Source organism: Phaenicophaeus curvirostris, chromosome 38, assembly GCF_032191515.1.
Source record: "Phaenicophaeus curvirostris isolate KB17595 chromosome 38, BPBGC_Pcur_1.0, whole genome shotgun sequence".
NCBI classification, from domain to species: Eukaryota; Metazoa; Chordata; class Aves; order Cuculiformes; family Cuculidae; genus Phaenicophaeus; species Phaenicophaeus curvirostris.
The window spans coordinates 1864995-1881971 of NC_091429.1; the positions used below are offsets into that span (position 1 = coordinate 1864995).

The following is a 16977-nucleotide window of genomic DNA, read 5'->3' on the forward strand; positions in this document are numbered from 1 at the left end:
CGAGGGGAGGCTGGAAGAAAGTTGGAGACTTGCTGGGGCCGGGCGGTGCCTCCACCGAGCCCCGCCAATCCCGCTCCGCCGCCCCCGCGGGTTGCGGGGTTGGGGGGGGGGGACACACGCACCCCGGGGACCCCGCACCCAGCGCCTCCCCGCACCGCCCCGGGGCTGCTCCCCCGCTGCCGGGAGCCCCCAGCCCCCCCCGGGGTACCCCCGGTTCTGCTCCCTCCCTCCCTCCCTCCCAGGAGACCCCAACACCCTGGGGTACCCCGCTTCTGCTCCCCAAGGTGCCCCTGCTCCTGCTTCCCTCCACCACGACACCCCAACATCGTGGGATGCCCCCCCTCCCCGTCCTGCTCCATCTCTCCCAGGAGGCTCCAGCACCCTGGGGTACCCCCGCTCCCATTCCTTGCTCCTGGGAGACCCCAACACCCTGGGGAGCCCCCCAGTTCTTCTCCCTCTCTCCCGTGAGACCCCAGCAGCACAAGGTGCCCCTGGTCCACGACACCCCAACATCGCAGGATGCCCCCCGTCCTGCTCCACCGCGAAGCTCCAGCACCCTGGGGCACCCCCCAGTCCCATTCTCCACTCCTGGGAGACCCCAACACCCTGGGATACCCCGCTTCTGCTCCCCAAGGTGCCCCTGCTCCTGCTTCCCTCCACCACGACACCCCAACATCGCAGGATGCCCCCCCAACCTGCTCCATCTATCCAAGGAAGATCTGGCACCCTGGGGCACCCCCAGACTTATTCTTCTACTTCTGGGAGACCCCAACATCCTGGGGTACCCCCACTTCTGCTCCCTCCCTCCCATGAGGCCCCAGCAGACCCAGGTGTCCCTGGTATTGCTTCCCTCCACCACGACACCCCAACATCGCGGGATGCTCCCCTGTCCTGCTCCATCTCTCCAGGGAAGCTCCAGCACCCTGGGGCACCCCCAGTCCCATTCCCCACTCCTGGGACACCCCAACACCCTGGGGTACCCCCCGTTCTGCTCCCATGAGACACCAGCAGCCCAAGGTGCCCCTGGTCCTGCTTCCCTCCACCACGACACCCCAACACTGCGGGATGCTCCCCCCCCCGTGCTGCTCCACCGGGAAGCTCCAGCACCCTGGGGCTCCCCCAGTCCTGTTTCTCTATTCCTGGGACACCCCAACACCCTGGGGAGCCCCCAGTGCTTCTCCTGCCCAGGGGAAAGCGTTAACACCTGAGGGGGTGGTTCTCCCCATCTCCCTCCTGCCCAGCTGCCCCTGGGGAGGGGACAGGTTCTCCTGCTCCTGACACCCCCCCCCCCAAAAAAAACTCTAGCAGAGAAAAGGGACCAACCTACAGGGGGGTCTTTAGCCCCCCAGGGCCCTGCCTCGCACTCCCTGGAGTGTGCAAACCCCCTCACCTGCAGCACGAGCACCACATTTCAGGCTGGACGTGGCAACCTGCGTCACCTGCGTGCACACGTGTGTGTGCTCACCTGGACACGTGTGAGCATCCCAGACCATCCTCTCCGAGGGGTCTGCAGGTGCTTTCGTACCCCACTTTCCAGCTCCACAGGGCTCCCTCCCCTGCGCTTATTGCTATTACTCTTACTGTTATTACTATTATTATCTGCTCCGTCTTCCCGGGAAGCTTCGATATCAGCAGGGCTGGGGGCAAACAGGGCTGGGGGAGCGTTGCGGAACCACACGTATGTGTGGAGACAGAATGAATAAAAGGCAATGGAGAAATAAGCAACGGAAAGGGAGAGAAACGAGGGGAAACGGGGAGAGAATCGTAGAATCATAGAATCACCAGGTTGGAAAAGACCCGTCGGATCATCGAGTCCAACCATTCCCATCAATCACTAACCCATGTCCCTCAAAAAAAAAAAGAAGGAAGGAGAAAGCAGCTGGAAAGTGCCCCAGGCAGCCCCATGCCAGCCCCACACAATCCCCACAGCAGCTGAAGAGCATCCTCGACAGCATCAATAGCCCCTCCAGACCTGCTGCCCCTCGCCCCTCATCGCTGGAGCGAATTCCCAGGGGGTTCTGGTGTTCCTGATGATCTCACGGGGGAGCAAAGGGACCCCAGGGGCTGCAAGAGGTCTGGGAAGACCCTTCCCACACAATTAACAGCCCGCTGGCCTGAGATTTGGGCAGGCAGAGGCATGGCAACGGGAAAGAAGTGAAGATAAAATAATAAAATTAAAGAGATTGAAGGAAAAAGAAGAGAAAAAGCCGGGAGGGGTGGAGGGAGAGCAAGAGGAAAGGGAGGAAAAAAAACTCTACAAGAGATATAAGAAACCGATAAATGAACAAAGAGCTGGTATTGAAATAGATCTGAGGCCCGCACCGCGCTCGGGCCGCGCTGGATCCCTTTGCGGAGGGGTTGGGGTTTTTTCAAAGGCGGCAGCCGCGTCCTCGCTCAGCATCTCAGTGGATGGTGCTGAGCTGGGTGCTGGCAAGGAGGGTGCTGGGGTCTGACCCGCTCTGCCCAGCCTCAGGCCAGGGCTGCTGTGGGTCCTGCAACAGCTCTGGGCTCCCTCGCATCCTTTGGGGTCCCTCGCATCCTCTGGGGTCCCTCGCATCCTCTGGGGTCCCTTGCATCCCTCACCCAGCGATGCTGCTGTGACTCTGGGCTCCCTTGCATCCTCTGGGTTCTCTCACATCCCTCATCCAGCGATGCTGCTGTGACTCTGAGCTCCCTTGCATCCCCCTCCCAGTGCTGCTGCTGGGACTCGGAGCTCCCTTACAACCTGCACCCGACTCTGCTGCTATAGCTCTGGGCTCCTTCGCATCCCTCACCCAGCGATGCTGCTGTGGCTCTGAGCTCCCTTGCATCCCTCATCCAGCGATGCTGCTATAGCTCTGGGCTCCCTTGCATCCCTCACCCAGCGATGCTGCTGTGGCTCTGGGCTCCCTTGCATCCCTCATCCAGCGATGCTGCTATAGCTCTGGGCTCCCTTGCATCCTCTGGGTTCTCTCACATCCCTCATCCAGCGATGCTGCTGTGACTCTGAGCTCTCTTGCATCCCTCTCCCAGGGCTGCTGCTGGGACTCGGAGCTCCCTTACAACCTGCACCCGACTCTGCTGCTATAGCTCTGGGCTCCTTCGCATCCCTCACCCAGTGCTGCTGCTGTGGCTCTGGGTTTCCTCGCATCCCTCGCCCAGCGATGCTGCTATAGCTCTGGGCTCCCTCGCATCCTCTAGGTTCCCTCACATCCCTCATCCAGCGCTGCTGCTGTAACTCTGAGCTCCCTTGCAACCTGCACCCGACTCTGCTGTCGTGGCTCTGGGGTCCCTCACAACCTCGCCCAGTGCTGCTGCTGTGGCTCTGGGCGCCCTTGCATCCCTCACCCAGCGATGCTGCTATAGCTCTGAGCTCCCTTGCATCCCTCACTCAGCGATGCTGCTGTGACTCCGAGCTCCCTTGCATCCCTCACTCAGCGCTGCTGCTGCTATAGCTCTGGGCTCCCTCACATCCCTCACCCAGCGATGCTGCTGTGACTCTGGGCTCCCTTGCATCCCTCACCCAGTGATGCTGCTATAGCTCTGAGCTCCCTTGCATCCCTCACCCAGCGCTGCTGCTGTGACTCTGGGTTCCCTTGCATCCCTCACTCAGCGCTGCTGCTGCTATAGCTCTGAGCTCCCTTGCATCCCTCATCCAGCGATGCTGCTGTGGCTCTGAGCTCCCTTGCATCCTCTGGGTTCTCTCACATCCCTCATCCAGAGATGCTGCTATAGCTCTGGGCTCCCTTGCATCCCTCACCCAGCGCTGCTGCTGTGGCTCTGAGCTCCCTTGCAACCTGCACCCGACTCTGCTGCCGTGACTCTGGGGTCCCTCGCATCCCTGACCCAGCGTTGCTGTCGTGAGCCCCAGCTCACCAGGATGGATGTGACCCCTCCGCTCTCCGGTCCCCGCTGCCACCCAAGGGACGCGGGTGCTCCCTCCCGAGCCCCTGCACCCGTCTCATGGCTACAATGCCCAGGGCTGCAAGGGTGGGGGGGAAAGCCGGGATGAGGAGTGATGGGACAGGGGCACTGGAGGGGGCAAAATCCTCCTGCTGCCCCCTGCTCCTCTGCCCCCCAGGTGGAGCGTGGCCGCAGAGTCTGTGCAGGATGGGCACCCGCACCTCTGCTCGCCCCGGGCCCTGCATGGGGGGCACAAAGGGGCACCTGGGGGGCAAAATGGGGCACTTGGGGGGTACAAAGGGGCACTTGGGGGGCAGAAAGGGACACCTGGGGGGCAAAATGGGGCACTTGGGGGGTACAAAGGGGCACTTGGGGGGCAGAAAGCGACACCTGGGGGGTGGGGGGGCATCTGGGGGGGCACAAAGGGGCCCATGGGGGGCACGAAGGGCAACTTGGGGGGCACAAAGGGACACCTGGGGGGCGGGGGGGGCACCTGGAAGGGCACAAAGGGGCCCACGGGGGACACAAAGGGGAACTTTGGGGGCACAAAGAGATACCTGGGGGGCGGGGGGGCACCTGGGGGTGGCACAAAGGGGCCCGTGCGGGGCACGAAGGAGAACTTGAGGGGCACAAAGGGGCACCTGAGAGGCAAAATGGGGAACCTGGAGGGCACAATGGGGCACACAGGGGGCACAAAGGGGAACTTGGGGGGCGGGGGGGCACCTGGGGGTGGCACAAAGGGGCCCATGGGGGGCACGAAGGGGCAGTTGGGGGGGCACAAATGGACACCTGAGGGGCGGGGGGGCACCTGGGGGGGCACAAAGGGGCCTATGGGGGGCAAAATGGGGCACTTGTGGGGTAAAAAGGGGCACTTGGGGGGCAGAAAGGGACACCTGGGGGGTGGGGGGGCATCTGGGGGGGCACAAAGGGGCCCACGGGGGGCACTAAGGGGAACTTGGGGGGCACAAAGGGGCACTTGGGGAGTGGGGGTGCACCTGGAAGGGCACAAAGGGGCACTTGGGGGGCAGAAAGGGACACCTGGGGTGTGGGGGGTCACCTGGGGGGGCACAAAGGGGGCCCAAGGGGGAACTTGGGGGGCACAAAGGGACACCTGGGGGGCGGGGGAGCACCTGGGGGAGCACAAAGGGGCCCATGGGGGGCACGAAGGGCAACTTGGGGGGCACAAAGGGGCACCTGGGGGTCACAAAAGGGAATTTGAGGGGCACAAAGGGACACCTGGGGGGAGGGGGGACACCTGGGGGGGCACAAAGGGGCACCTGGGGGGCACGTGGAAGGGGGGGGGACGCGGGGAGGCACATGAAGTTGCGCAGGAGGAGAACGGGGGGCAGCACAGAGGGGCTCAGGGACGGGGGGGAGCACGCAGGGGTTGGTGTTGGGGGGGGACACGGGGGTTCGGGGGGTGGGGGGGGCACAAGGAGGTGCGCGTGCAGTGCCCTCCCCAACTCCGTTCTCGAGGGCGGTGGCGCCACCTGGTGGCCGCTCTTGGGAGCGCGCCCCGCCCGTGCCCAGGGTTTGGGGTTCGTACCTGGGGTTCCCGGGGCTCAAGGCTCGTTTCTGGGGTTCCCGGAGCTGGGGATTGGTGCCCAGGGGGCTCCAGAGTTTGTATCTGGGGCTCCCGGGGCTCAGGATTCGTGTCTGGGGCTCCTGGGGCTCAGGATTCGTGCACGGGGCTTGGAGTTCATGCCCAGGGCTCTGGGGTTCATTTCTGGGGTTCCCGGGGCTCAGGATTTGTGCCCAGGGCTCTGGGCTTGGTACCTGGGGCTCCCAAGGCTCAGGGTTCCTGTTCTGGGGCTCCCGGGGCTTGGGGTTCATGTCCAGGTTCATGCACACCCACACCTCCCTGAGCAGTTGAGGCACGACTCGCACAAGCAGGTTTAGGCTCGCACAAGCAGGCTCAGGCTTGCACAAGCAGGCTCTGGCTCACACAAGCAGGTTTAGGCTTGCACAAGCAGGTTTAGGCTTGCACAAGCAGGTTTAGGCTTGCACAAGCACTCTTAAGCTTGCACAAGCGGGCTCTGGCTCGCACAAGCACTTTCCCTTCCATCCACGCTCCCTGCCCAGGGTCCTGTGTGAAAACCCCGTGACCCCTTCCAGTGCACGCTCAGGGCCACCCAATGGAGCACGAGGCCTTGGAACCCCCCTGCCTGGCACCCCCTGTCCGGGACACCCCGTCCTCGCTGCTCGAGGGCATCAGAATCTCAGCGGCCACTGACCTGGGACCTGGTCTGGGCTTCTCTCTCCCCATTGCAGCCATCCCGTCCTGTCCCATCTCCATCTCCATCCCCATCCCCATGTCCATACTATCTCCATCTCATCCCATCTCCATCTCATCCCCATCTCCATCGCACCCCCATCCCATCCCATCCCATCTCCATCTCCATCTCCATCTCATCCCCATCCCCAGCTCCATCCCATCCCCTCCCCATCTCCATGTCCATCTGATCTCCATCTCCATCCCCAGCTCCATCTCACCCCCATCCCCATCCCATCCACCAGCAGCCCGCTCTTCAGTTTTTAAAAATTTTATTTATAACAATATCTGTTTTGTTTAGTTGTAAAGTAATCCAGCAAAAATTATTAAAACATTTCCCCCCAATAAAAGGAAGGGGTTGCCCCCGCCCTCCCCCCACATGCGTTTATTTATTTCTACTATAAAAGCTAGGTCATTTCCATCCGTTTGTATTTTTTTTTGTTTGTTTGTTTTTCCTGTTAAAAAATGTGCATGTCGGAGAGGGGGCGAGGTGCAGGCGAGAAGCCGGAGCGCGGGGCCGGGACCCCCAAGCCCCAGGGGGGGCCGAGGGGGCGATGGAGCCTTCGTCCCATCCCCTGTAACAGTCGGGCAGAGAACGAGGGAGAAGATGGGGAGGGAAGAAACTGGGGGGTTTGCAGAGGCCAAGCTGCAGAAGGGGGGGACCCAAGGAGCAGATTTGGGGGGGGGGGGGAAGGAAATGGGGCTCGTGGAGAGAAGAGGAGCAGGGATGAGGGGGGGCAGAGGTGAGAGCTGGGAGCGTGTGGGCTTTCGTGCTGCCTCCCTCCCGCTTGCACCCCGCGTCCCCCACCAGCCCCGGGCCCCCCAAGAGCTCGTCCTGGCACCCCGACCGCGGCTCCGAACGCTGGAGGCGGAGGGAGGGAGGGGGGGGGGCCCTGATGGGAAGGGATTTAAAATAAAACCAAAGCCGGATCTGGCAAGGAGAGGCACCGAGGCCCGATACCGGGGAATATACAGGTAATAATACTGCTCACATAGAAAAGTAATAATCCTTCATTTGTACATTTATACAGTGGCTCTTGGCTCCCCCGCCCCCTGCCCGCCTCCTGCACTGAGTGTCTGTGCCAAGCCCGGGCGCCGCGGCCCGGTGCCCCATCACCCTGCCCCTACGCCAGGGGGTCCCCCAGGTCGTCGTCGGCGCCCCGAGACAGCAGCTCCCGCTTCTCGTCCGTGCTGGCCAGCGAGTTGCGGCTGTTGTGGGCGCCCATGTACAGCGTGGCGTACACCGGGTTGGTGAAGTTGGTGGGCTGCGGAGAAGGGGGAGATGGTGGGAGGGGGCACGGGCAACCCCCCACACCAGCAGGAGCAGCCGCTGCCCCATGGCACCTTGGCAAGAGCCCACGCCAACCACCCTCTCCTCCCAGTACAGCTCCCCGGACCCTTAGAATCATGGAATCAGAGAATCACCAGGTTGGAAAAGACCCACCAGATCATCGAGTCCAACCATCCCCATCAGTCACTAACCCATGGCCCTCAGCACCTCGTCCACCCGGCCCTTAAACCCCTCCAGGGAAGGGGACTCAAACCCCTCCCTGGGCAGCCTCGGACACTGCCCAATCACCCTTTCTATGAAATATTTTTTCCTAATGTCCAGCCTGACCCTCCCCTGGTGGAGCTTGAGGCCATTCCCTCTCGTCCTGTCCCGTCCCTTGGGAGAAGAGCCCAGCTCCCTCCTCTCCACAACCTCCTCTCAGGGAGTTGCACAGAGCAACGAGGTCTCCCCTCAGCCTCCTCTTCTCCAGCCTAAACCCCGCCAGCTCTCTCAGCCGCTCCTCTTCTTCTCCAGCCCCCTCCCCAGCTTCCTTGCTCTTCTCTGGACTCGCTCCAGAGCCTCAACATCCTTCTTGTGGGGAGGGCCCAGAACTGACCCCAGGATTCGAGGAGCCTTCCCCCAGCCTCCACCCCCAAAGGGTTTGTGCTCCCCCAGAGCCCCCCAGCCCCGACCCTGCAGCAGCATCCTGCCCCCCACCTCTCCGCACACCCTCTGCATCCCCGTTTCGGGCTGGACCCCACACAGCCCATATCCCCTCCGTGCCACAGCAGCCCCAACTCCTCACCTTGTCAGGGTCCAGGGCGAAGTCAGCGTCCAGCAGCTCCCCCACGTCGTCGTCGGGCTCCCCTTCGTACATTTTGTAGGTGGGGTTCCCGATCTCCACGTTCATGGCACCGTTCGTCATGCGCTGGTGCTGGAAGCCCTTGGCGCTGGCGAGGGTGGGAGACAAGGAGGGGTCAGTGCCAGCAATGCAGGGTGCAGCAAACAGGGCATCCACCCCACTGGTGGTCCTGCTCCTTTGTCCTGCACAGTCAAGACTTCCAAGCCCTGCTAGGAGGGCTTCTGGTCCCTGCCAGGTCCTGGACTCACCCTTTAATCCTCCACTTGTACCAGACAAAAGCCACCACGGTGAGGAGGATGAGCAGCAGCAGGATGGGGATGACAATGGAGGCTGTTCCTGTGGGACAAGAGGTGTGGGGCCATCAGAGTGTGAAGGGAGACCACCGACGGGTGGATGAGGTGCTGAGGGACAGGGTTTAGTGATTGTTGGGAATGGTTGGACTCGATGATCCCGTGGGTCTTTTCCAACATAGTGATTCTACAATTCTATGACCGCACACCCTGGGCAGCAACGGCACCAGCAGCCTGGGCTGGCCCTGCCCACAGGAAAGGACTTGGCCCTGCTCCATCCAAGGATGAGGTCCAGGAGTTCATAGAATCATAGAATCACCAGGTTGGAAAAGATCCACTGGATCATCGAGTCCAACCATTCCCATCAATCACTAACCCATGTCCCTCAGCACCTCGTCCACCCGGCCCTTAAACCCCTCCAGGGAAGGGGACTCAACCCCCTCCCTGGGCAGCCTCGGACAGGGACCAATGACCCTTTGCAGGAAAAATTTTTTCCTAATGTCCAGCCTGACCCTCCCCTGGTGGAGCTTGAGGCCATTCCCTCTCGTCCTGTCCCCTGGCCCTTGGGAGAAGAGCCCAGCTCCCTCCTCTCCACAACCTCCTCTCAGGGAGTTGCAGAGAGCAATGAGGTCTCCCCTCAGCCTCCTCTTCTCCAGCCTAAACACCCCCAGCTCTCTCAGCCGCTCCTCTTCTTCTCCAGCCCCCTCCCCAGCTTCCTTGCTCTTCTCTGGACTCGCTCCAGAGCCTCAACATCCTTCTTGTGCTGAGGGCCCAGAACTGACCCCAGGATTCGAGGAGCGGTCTCCCCAGGGCCGAGGCCAGAGGGAGAAGAACCTCCCTGGCCCTGCTGGCCACGCCGGGTCTGATCCAAGCCAAGATGCCCTTGGCCTTCTTGGCCCCCTGGGCCCCTGCTGGCTCCTGTTCAACCAACCCCCCCAGGTCCTTCTCCTCCAGGCACTTTCCAGCCAGACTTCTCCTAGGCTGGAGCTGCTCAGGGTTGTTGTGCCCCAAGGGCAGGACCTGCCATTTGGCCCCGTTAACCATCCTGCCACTGCTCTCAGCGTGGGATCACTGGGCAATCCTGGCTTCACAGACAATCATGCACCCCCGCCCCGCTCTGTTTGCTGTGGGGCCCCATACGCACGGTTGCTCTGCTGTTCGCTGACGACGAAGTCCTCGCAGCGCGGCCCCGTCATCCCCGCCGGGCACCTGAGGGGGCAGGGAGAGCCGCGGGGTTAGCGGGGCAGGATGGCATGCGGGGAGGGGGAGAGAGAGGTGGGGCACAGACCTGGGGTCAGGGGGGCACACAGGTTGGGGTCTGTCAGCCACGTGCTCCCTTTGCTTGTAGGGGCAAATAGCTCACCCCTAGCTCCCCCCACCCCAGCCCCCAGTTCTGCTTACAGGCACTCGGGCAGCTGCGTCTTGTCGCTGATGGAACAGGTACCGCCGTTCAGGCAATAATTGTCGCACGTCAGGCAGCTGGGAGCTATCTTGCCATCGGGGCAGCTGTGGGGCAGAGCAAATCAGGCACATGTTGTACCCCCAGCCCACCCTCACCCCCCACCCCAGCACTCTGTTCATCAGAGAGGCTCATCCCTCCGATATCTCTCACGGCTGCACCACCCCGATAGCGGCTGGGGCAGCAGCATGGGGCTGGGGGAGAGCCGTCTCCATCACTTCCTCCCAGGTCTCCCAGATTTCTTATCTGCCCTGAATTATTGACCCAGCATCTCTCAGCCATGGTCTCCCCGCCACAGCTGCCCAGAGAGCAGCTTTTTTAACAGAAAGTACCACTGGGCACTCAAACAGCTGCCCAGGGAGGGGGTTGAGTCCCCTTCCCTGAATGGATTTAAGGGATGGGTGGACGAGGCGCTGAGGGACATGGGTTAGTGATTGATGGGAATGGTTGGACTCGATGATCCAGGGGGTCTCTTCCAACCTGGTGATTCTATGATCCAGCCATAGGACACATTCTTTTTTTTTCTTGGGTCCTTGCACCCACCATCCCCTCTCTCTCCCTCGAGTTCCCCGTCCCTGGTACCTACATGCAGGAAACTTCTCCACTCTGCTTGTTGATGCTGCACTTGCCCTCCTGGCACCGGGAGCACTTGTTGTCCTGGCACTGGGAGCCCTCGAACTGTGGGGGGCAGCGACACTGCTTGGCCCCGCTGGCTGTCATCTGGCAGACGCCCTCGTTCTCACAGTAGTCGAAGCACTGCCCTGCAGAGGATCGGGGCTCAGCGTGGGCAGCACCTTGGACCACCGCCTCGTGGCCCTGGTTCCCCACAGAGCATCCCCCCAGATCCCCAGAGAGCATCCCCGCATCACTGGGCACCAGAACAGGCTGCCCAGGGAGGGGGTTGAGTCCCCTTCCCTGGAGGGGTTTAAGGGCCGGGTGGACGAGGTGTTGAGGGCCATGGGTTAGTGATTGATGGGAACGGTTGGACTCGATGATCCGGTGGGTCTTCCCCAACATGGTGATTCTATGATTCTAAAAGAGGGGGACGGGGCAGTCTGACCCCCCCAGCGCCATCCCCAGCCCCTCGGGGCAGGCAGCACTCACGGTACTGGCAGCGGTCCCCGATGAAGGTGGGCAAGCAGCGGCAGTTGGGTTGGTTGCCCTGGTTGACGGTGCAGCTGCCGTTGTTGAGGCAGTAGTCGGTGCACACCTGCTGGTTGCACCGGGGCCCCGTGAAGCCGGTGGGGCAGCGGCAGGTGGGCATGCCTGAAAACAAGACCCGTTAGCGTGCTGTCCATCCGTCTGTCTGTCCACCCAGGGGCAGCACTGACCCCCCAAGGCTCGTCCCCGGCGGCCTCACCGGACGGGGAGGCGGCGCACGTGCCCCCGTTCTGGCAATAGTCCCAGCACTGGTCGATCTGGCACTTCTCCCCGTTGTAGCGCGGTTGGCAGCGGCACTTGGCTTGCTTGCGGGCGTTGAGGAAGCAGCTGCCGCCGTTGAGGCACACCAGGTCGCAGGTGTCGGTGGTGGGTACTGCGAGGGAGAGGTGGAGGTGAGCAGGACCACGCTGGGTGGGAGCCCTCTCTTCCTCCTCCTCCTCCTCCTCCTCCTCAGAACCTACCGACGGGGGAGACGGTGGGCGAGGGAATGACCACACAGGTGCCGTTGTCCAGGCGCTTCCCGTTGGGGCAGGTGCAGACGGGGCCGCTGGGGCTGAGCAGGCAGAGCCACTCACATTTCTTGCGGTCACAAGGGTTGGTCACTGCCGAGAGGGGAGGAGAGCATAGAATCATAGAATAGTTTGGGTTGGAAGGGACCTTAAAGATCAGCCAGTTGCAACCCCGCTGCCCTGGGCAGGGATATCCCGCTAGATCAGGCTGCCCAAGCCCCATCCAACGTGGCCTTGGACACCTCCAGGGATGGGGCAGCCACAGCTCCCCTGGGCAATCTGTTCCAGTGTCTCACCACCCTCATGGTGAGCCTGGAGAAGAGACGCTGAGGGGAGACCTCATTGCTCTCTGCAACTCCCTGAGAGGAGGTTGTGGAGAGGAGGGAGCTGGGCTCTTCTCCCAAGGGACAGGGGACAGGACGAGAGGGAATGGCCTCAAGCTCCACCAGGGGAGGTTTAAGCTGAACATTAGGAAAACATTTTTCATGGAAAGGGTGATTGGTCCCTGTCCGAGGCTGCCCAGGGAGGGGGTTGAGTCCCCTTCCCTGGAGGGGTTTAAGGGCCGGGTGGACGAGGTGCTGAGGGACACAGTTTAGTGATTGATGGGAATGGTTGGACTCGATGATCCAATGGGTCTTTTCCAACCTGGTGATTCTATTATTCTATGGTGAAGAAATGACATGGTGAAGAGATGACAGGGGGTGAGGATGGCAGGGTGACCTAAAGCCCTCCGGATAAATGACCACCCCCCAACAGCTTGAGGACATCCCCTCCTGCTGCCCAAGCCCTGTGCCCTGTGCCCGATGCCCTGGGGTCACTGGCTGACAGCTCACCTCTGCCCAGGCCACATCCCACCAAGCCCCCTGCTCTGCCCATCCCGATGCCTCCTGCTTCGAGGAAGGAAGCTGGGGTGCTGAGTCCCCTCTGGCACTAAGCTCTGGCAGCACTCCCCTCACCGTCTGGTGTCCCACACCAGAGATGGAGCCCTGGGTAACTCCCTCCCACTCTGAGGGCAGGGCAGGGGTCCCTGGCACGCACCCTCCGGTTGCTTGTACTGGTGGTAGAGGACGACATCGGTGGCGTGGTTGAGGCCAGACGTCAGGTTGGTGACAGCCTTGTGCCCGAACTTGTGGATCTTGAAGATGCGGTTGTTGATGTAGGTGACGCCGTAGATGTAGTCCTCAAAGATGTCAATGCTGAAGGGATGGCTCAGCCCTGGTAAGAGAATCATAGAATCACCAGGTTCGAAGAGACCCACCAGATCATCGAGTCCAACCATTCCCATCAATCACTAACCCATGTCCCTCAGCACCTCGTCCACCCGGCCCTTAAACCCCTCCAGGGAAGGGGACTCAACCCCCTCCCTGGGCAGCCTCTGCCACTGCCCAGTGACCCTTTCCATGAAAAAGTTTTTCCGCATGTCCAGCCTGACCCTCCCCTGGTGGAGCTTGAGGCCATTCCCTCTCGTCCTGTCCCCTGGCCCTTGGGAGAAGAGCCCAGCTCCCTCCTCTCCACAATCTCCTCTCAGGGAGTTGCAGAGAGCAATGAGGTCTCCCCTCAGCCTCCTCTTCTCCAGCCTAAACCCCCCCAGCTCTCTCAGCCGCTCCTCTTCTTCTCCAGCCCCCTCCCCAGCTTCGTTGCTCTTCTCTGGACTCGCTCCAGAGCCTCAACATCCTTCTTGTGGGGAGGGCCCAGAACTGAACACAGAGGGGACAGGCACAGGCAGCAAGACTGGCTGTCCGCCGCACGCGGCAGGGATTTTGGATGGATTTGAGTCTCCCAACCCATAAGAGGGGGACAGACCTGCTCCTGCTGTGGAGCGTTTAATGAGGAAAACCCACCCTCAGTGCCATCTGCTGAGCATCCCTGGCTCAGCGCCGGGGGCTGCTCCCAGCACCACCCAGGCCAGGGGCCCCAGGACCCCACCCCACGGACATCGCTCCCTGGCAGGTCCCTCTCCTCCCTGCTGCCCTGGTGGCTCCCAGGCACCGCTCACCCTTCTTGTTGTCGATGGCCACCACGGGGTCGGTGCCGTTGAGCCGGATGCTGCCGATGACGGAGAGCTTGGCATCGGCCCAATACAGCCGCTCGTTGTGGTAGTCCACAGCCAGGCCTGAGCGGGCACACATCCCCTGGTGAGGTACAGACCCCTGCCCACCCCAGCCCTTCCTGAACCCGTGAGCAGCAGAGCAGCCCCCCTGCTGCCCCTGCACACTCCTGGCAGGGGCTCTGAGCTCCCAGGCTACATCTCCCCAACACGAGACAGTTGTACATCCCTCCTGTCAAAGCTTTCGCCACCCCCCGTGGCCCTCCTGGCACCCGTTTTTGTTCACCTGTTGGCCACTGGATGTTGTCCTGCACCAGGGTCTCACGCAGCGTCCCGTCCATAGCGGCTGTCTCGATCTTGGGGTGATTGCCCCAGTCTGACCAATACATAGTCCTGCAAAGGACACAGAATCATAGAATGATAGAATCACCAGGTTGGAAGAGACCCACCGGATCATCGAGTCCAACCATTCCCATCAATCACTAACCCATGTCCCTCAGCACCTCGTCCACCCGGCCCTTAAACCCCTCCAGGGAAGGGGACTCAACCCCCTCCCTGGGCAGCCTCGGACAGGGACCAATGACCCTTTCCGTGAACAATTTTTTCCTGATGTCCAGCCTGACCCTCCCCTGGTGGAGCTTGAGGCCATTCCCTCTCGTCCTGTCCCCTGTCCCTTGGGAGAAGAGCCCAGCTCCCTCCTCTCCACAACCTCCTCTCAGGGAGTTGCACAGAGCAATGAGGTCTCCCCTCAGCCTCCTCTTCTCCAGCCTAAACACCCCCAGCTCTCTCAGCCGCTCCTCTTCTTCTCCAGCCCCCTCCCCAGCTTCCTTGCTCTTCTCTGGACTCGCTCCAGACCCTCAACATCCTTCTTGTGGGGAGGGCCCAGAACTGACCCCAGGATTCGAGGAGCGGTCTCCCCAGGGCCGAGGCCAGAGGGAGAAGAACCTCCCTGGCCCTGCTGGCCACGCCGGGTCTGATCCAAGCCAAGATGCCCTTGGCCTTCTTGGCCACCTGGGCCCCTGCTGGCTCCTGTTCAACCAACCCCCCCAGGTCCTTCTCCTCCAGGCACTTTCCAGCCAGACTTCTCCTAGGCTGGAGCTGCTCAGGGTTGTTGTGCCCCAAGGGCAGGACCCAGCGTTTGGCCTCGTTAACCCTCCTGCCGTTGGTCTCAGCCCATGGATCCAGCCTGTTCAGATCCCTTTGGAGCCTCCCGACCCTCCAGCAGATCCAGCTTCCACCCAGCTTAGTGTCATCCCCAAACTTGCTCAGGGTGCCCTCGATGCCTCCATCCAGGTCATTGATAAAGACATTGAACAGGGCTGGACCCAGCACTGAGCCCTGGGGACACCACATGGGCAGGTTATTCCTGGCAGTGGAACAAGCAGGGGAAGAGCAGGACAGTCTGATGTCCCAGCAGCAGAGAAACCCTCCTATGTTCTCCCCAGGGTGTCCTGGAGAGCCTGATGTGACCTCAGTGCACCATCTGACTCCAAGACACAGCAAGTGGAGCTGATGGAGAGAGATGCTGGGGCAAAGGGAGCTTCCACCATGGATGGTGTCATTGGTGAGAAGAGCTGGGGTGAGAGCTGGGCAGAGGGAAGGGAGAAAGGGCTCACATTCCTCACCCTCTAAGTGGGTCAACTACGATGGCGTGAGGCTCATCAATCATGCCAGAGATCAGCGTCTTGCGATTCTCGCCTTTCATCTGTGCCACCTCAATGACATCCCGCCCCGAGTCTGTCCAGTAGATGTTCCCAGCGACCCAGTCAATGGCAATTCCACGCGGCATCTTCAACCCCGAGATCTGCGAAGGGCAGAAAGTGGAGAGCGGTGAGGGCAGAGGACGCTGGAAACCCGGCCTTGGTGCCTCCCACCACAGCCCTGGCAGAGCTCACATTCAGGTGGGTGACGCCACCATCGATCTGGCGCCGGTTGCGGTTGGAGGCGGTGGAGGCGGCAGAAGAGGCCGGCAGCTCCCGGTAGGAGATCCTGCCCGTGTGCCAGTTGGTCCAGTAGATCTTGTTGCCCTTGACGTAGATGTCCATGGCGTCGATGCGCACGTTCTCATCGCCCTGGAAGGCTGGCTCGTAGGCCGAGTTGGGGTTGAAGGGGTACATGCTCCGGATCTTGTTGTCGTCCGCAATGTAGAGGATTTGGTGGTCGGAGCCTGCAGAGGAGGAGCTGTTGGCATGGGCTGGGAGCCCAGCTCCACGGTGGGGCAGGGGACAGGGTCACTGGGAGCCTGGCACCCCTTGGGGCTTGCTCTGAGAGGGAAGGACAGACGGACGGCACTGAAAGAGTCCGGCACCCGCCTTCGCCAGTGCCAGGAGGAAAGGAGGAGGAGCAGGGAGGGAAGAGCAGCTGGGTCTTATGGAGTGGCACAGGATCTGTGCGTGGCCCCGTTCCCCCCTGACCTTCCGCCTTGCACATATTGTCCGTCTTCATGAAGTTCTTGGCGCAGCTGCAGACGTGGGAGCCCTTGGTGTTGTTGCAGAGCTGGGAGCAGGTCCCAAAGCGCAGGCACTCGTTGATGTCTGGCCAGCGGGAGATGGGAGTCAGGGGAAGACCACGAGGGTGGCCCCTGCACCACAGCCCTTTGCTGGGGGCTGGTCTGCACCACCCAGAGGGCTCGGAGACCACATCTCTTCCCATTCCCCATGTTTGTGACCCAAGGACACCATTTCTGATGCCCCAGCCACTCCACAGGTGTGAAGACACACCTTACTGGTAAAAGAACCCAAAAAACTCAACGGCCTGGCCCCCAAACCCTCTCCAGCAGAAGTACCTTGGCAGGAATTCTTGTCTGGCACCTTCTGGAAGCCTCTGCGGCACTTGCAGTACGTGGTGGACTGCGACTGAACGCACTGGGCCTCGTCTCCACACATGGTGGTGTTGGTCATGCAGTCGTACGACTTGTGGTCTGGGGTGGGAGGCGCCGTCAGCACCTGCACCTTCGCGGGCTTCCCTGGCGCCCACCTTCATCCCCACCCCGAGATCCCAGCTCCACACCCACCGTGGGAGCAGGACTCCTCGTCGGAGCCGTCTCCGCAGTCATCGAAGAAGTTGCAGCGGAGGTTGGCGCTGATGCACTTCTTGTTCTCACACAGGAACTCGTTCTTGTCTTGGCTGCAGCTCTTGGGTTTGGCTGTAGGTGACTCTGCGGGAGCGGAGGAAACAGCTGTGATGTTCTGCAGCTCCAAGCACCCCGACCCGTGGATGGAAACG

General features: G+C 61.7%; 1 protein-coding gene across 3 annotated transcripts in view; it reads right to left on the bottom strand.

Annotated features, from left to right (window-relative positions):
- Positions 1 to 6443: 6443 nt before the first annotated feature.
- Positions 6444 to 16977, bottom strand: part of LRP1 (LDL receptor related protein 1) — a 103284-nt gene continuing 92750 nt past the window's right edge. For 2 of the 3 annotated variants that reach the window (XM_069879633.1, XM_069879632.1), the window contains exons 73-89: positions 16766 to 16909; positions 16538 to 16672; positions 16167 to 16286; positions 15648 to 15919; positions 15378 to 15556; positions 14039 to 14145; positions 13702 to 13818; positions 12744 to 12920; positions 11658 to 11798; positions 11396 to 11569; positions 11140 to 11301; positions 10622 to 10796; positions 9978 to 10082; positions 9721 to 9785; positions 8535 to 8622; positions 8230 to 8374; positions 6444 to 7419 (exon numbers count right to left, since the gene is read on the bottom strand). In XM_069879633.1, the coding sequence (XP_069735734.1) occupies positions 7279 to 7419; positions 8230 to 8374; positions 8535 to 8622; positions 9721 to 9785; positions 9978 to 10082; positions 10622 to 10796; positions 11140 to 11301; positions 11396 to 11569; positions 11658 to 11798; positions 12744 to 12920; positions 13702 to 13818; positions 14039 to 14145; positions 15378 to 15556; positions 15648 to 15919; positions 16167 to 16286; positions 16538 to 16672; positions 16766 to 16909 (2447 nt within the window). In that variant the 3' untranslated portion in view covers positions 6444 to 7278. Of the gene's footprint in view, positions 7420 to 8229; positions 8375 to 8534; positions 8623 to 9720; positions 9786 to 9977; positions 10083 to 10621; positions 10797 to 11139; positions 11302 to 11395; positions 11570 to 11657; positions 11799 to 12743; positions 12921 to 13701; positions 13819 to 14038; positions 14146 to 15377; positions 15557 to 15647; positions 15920 to 16166; positions 16287 to 16537; positions 16673 to 16765; positions 16910 to 16977 lie in introns of those variants that run through there. The other variant, XM_069879634.1, reaches the window with a different exon arrangement.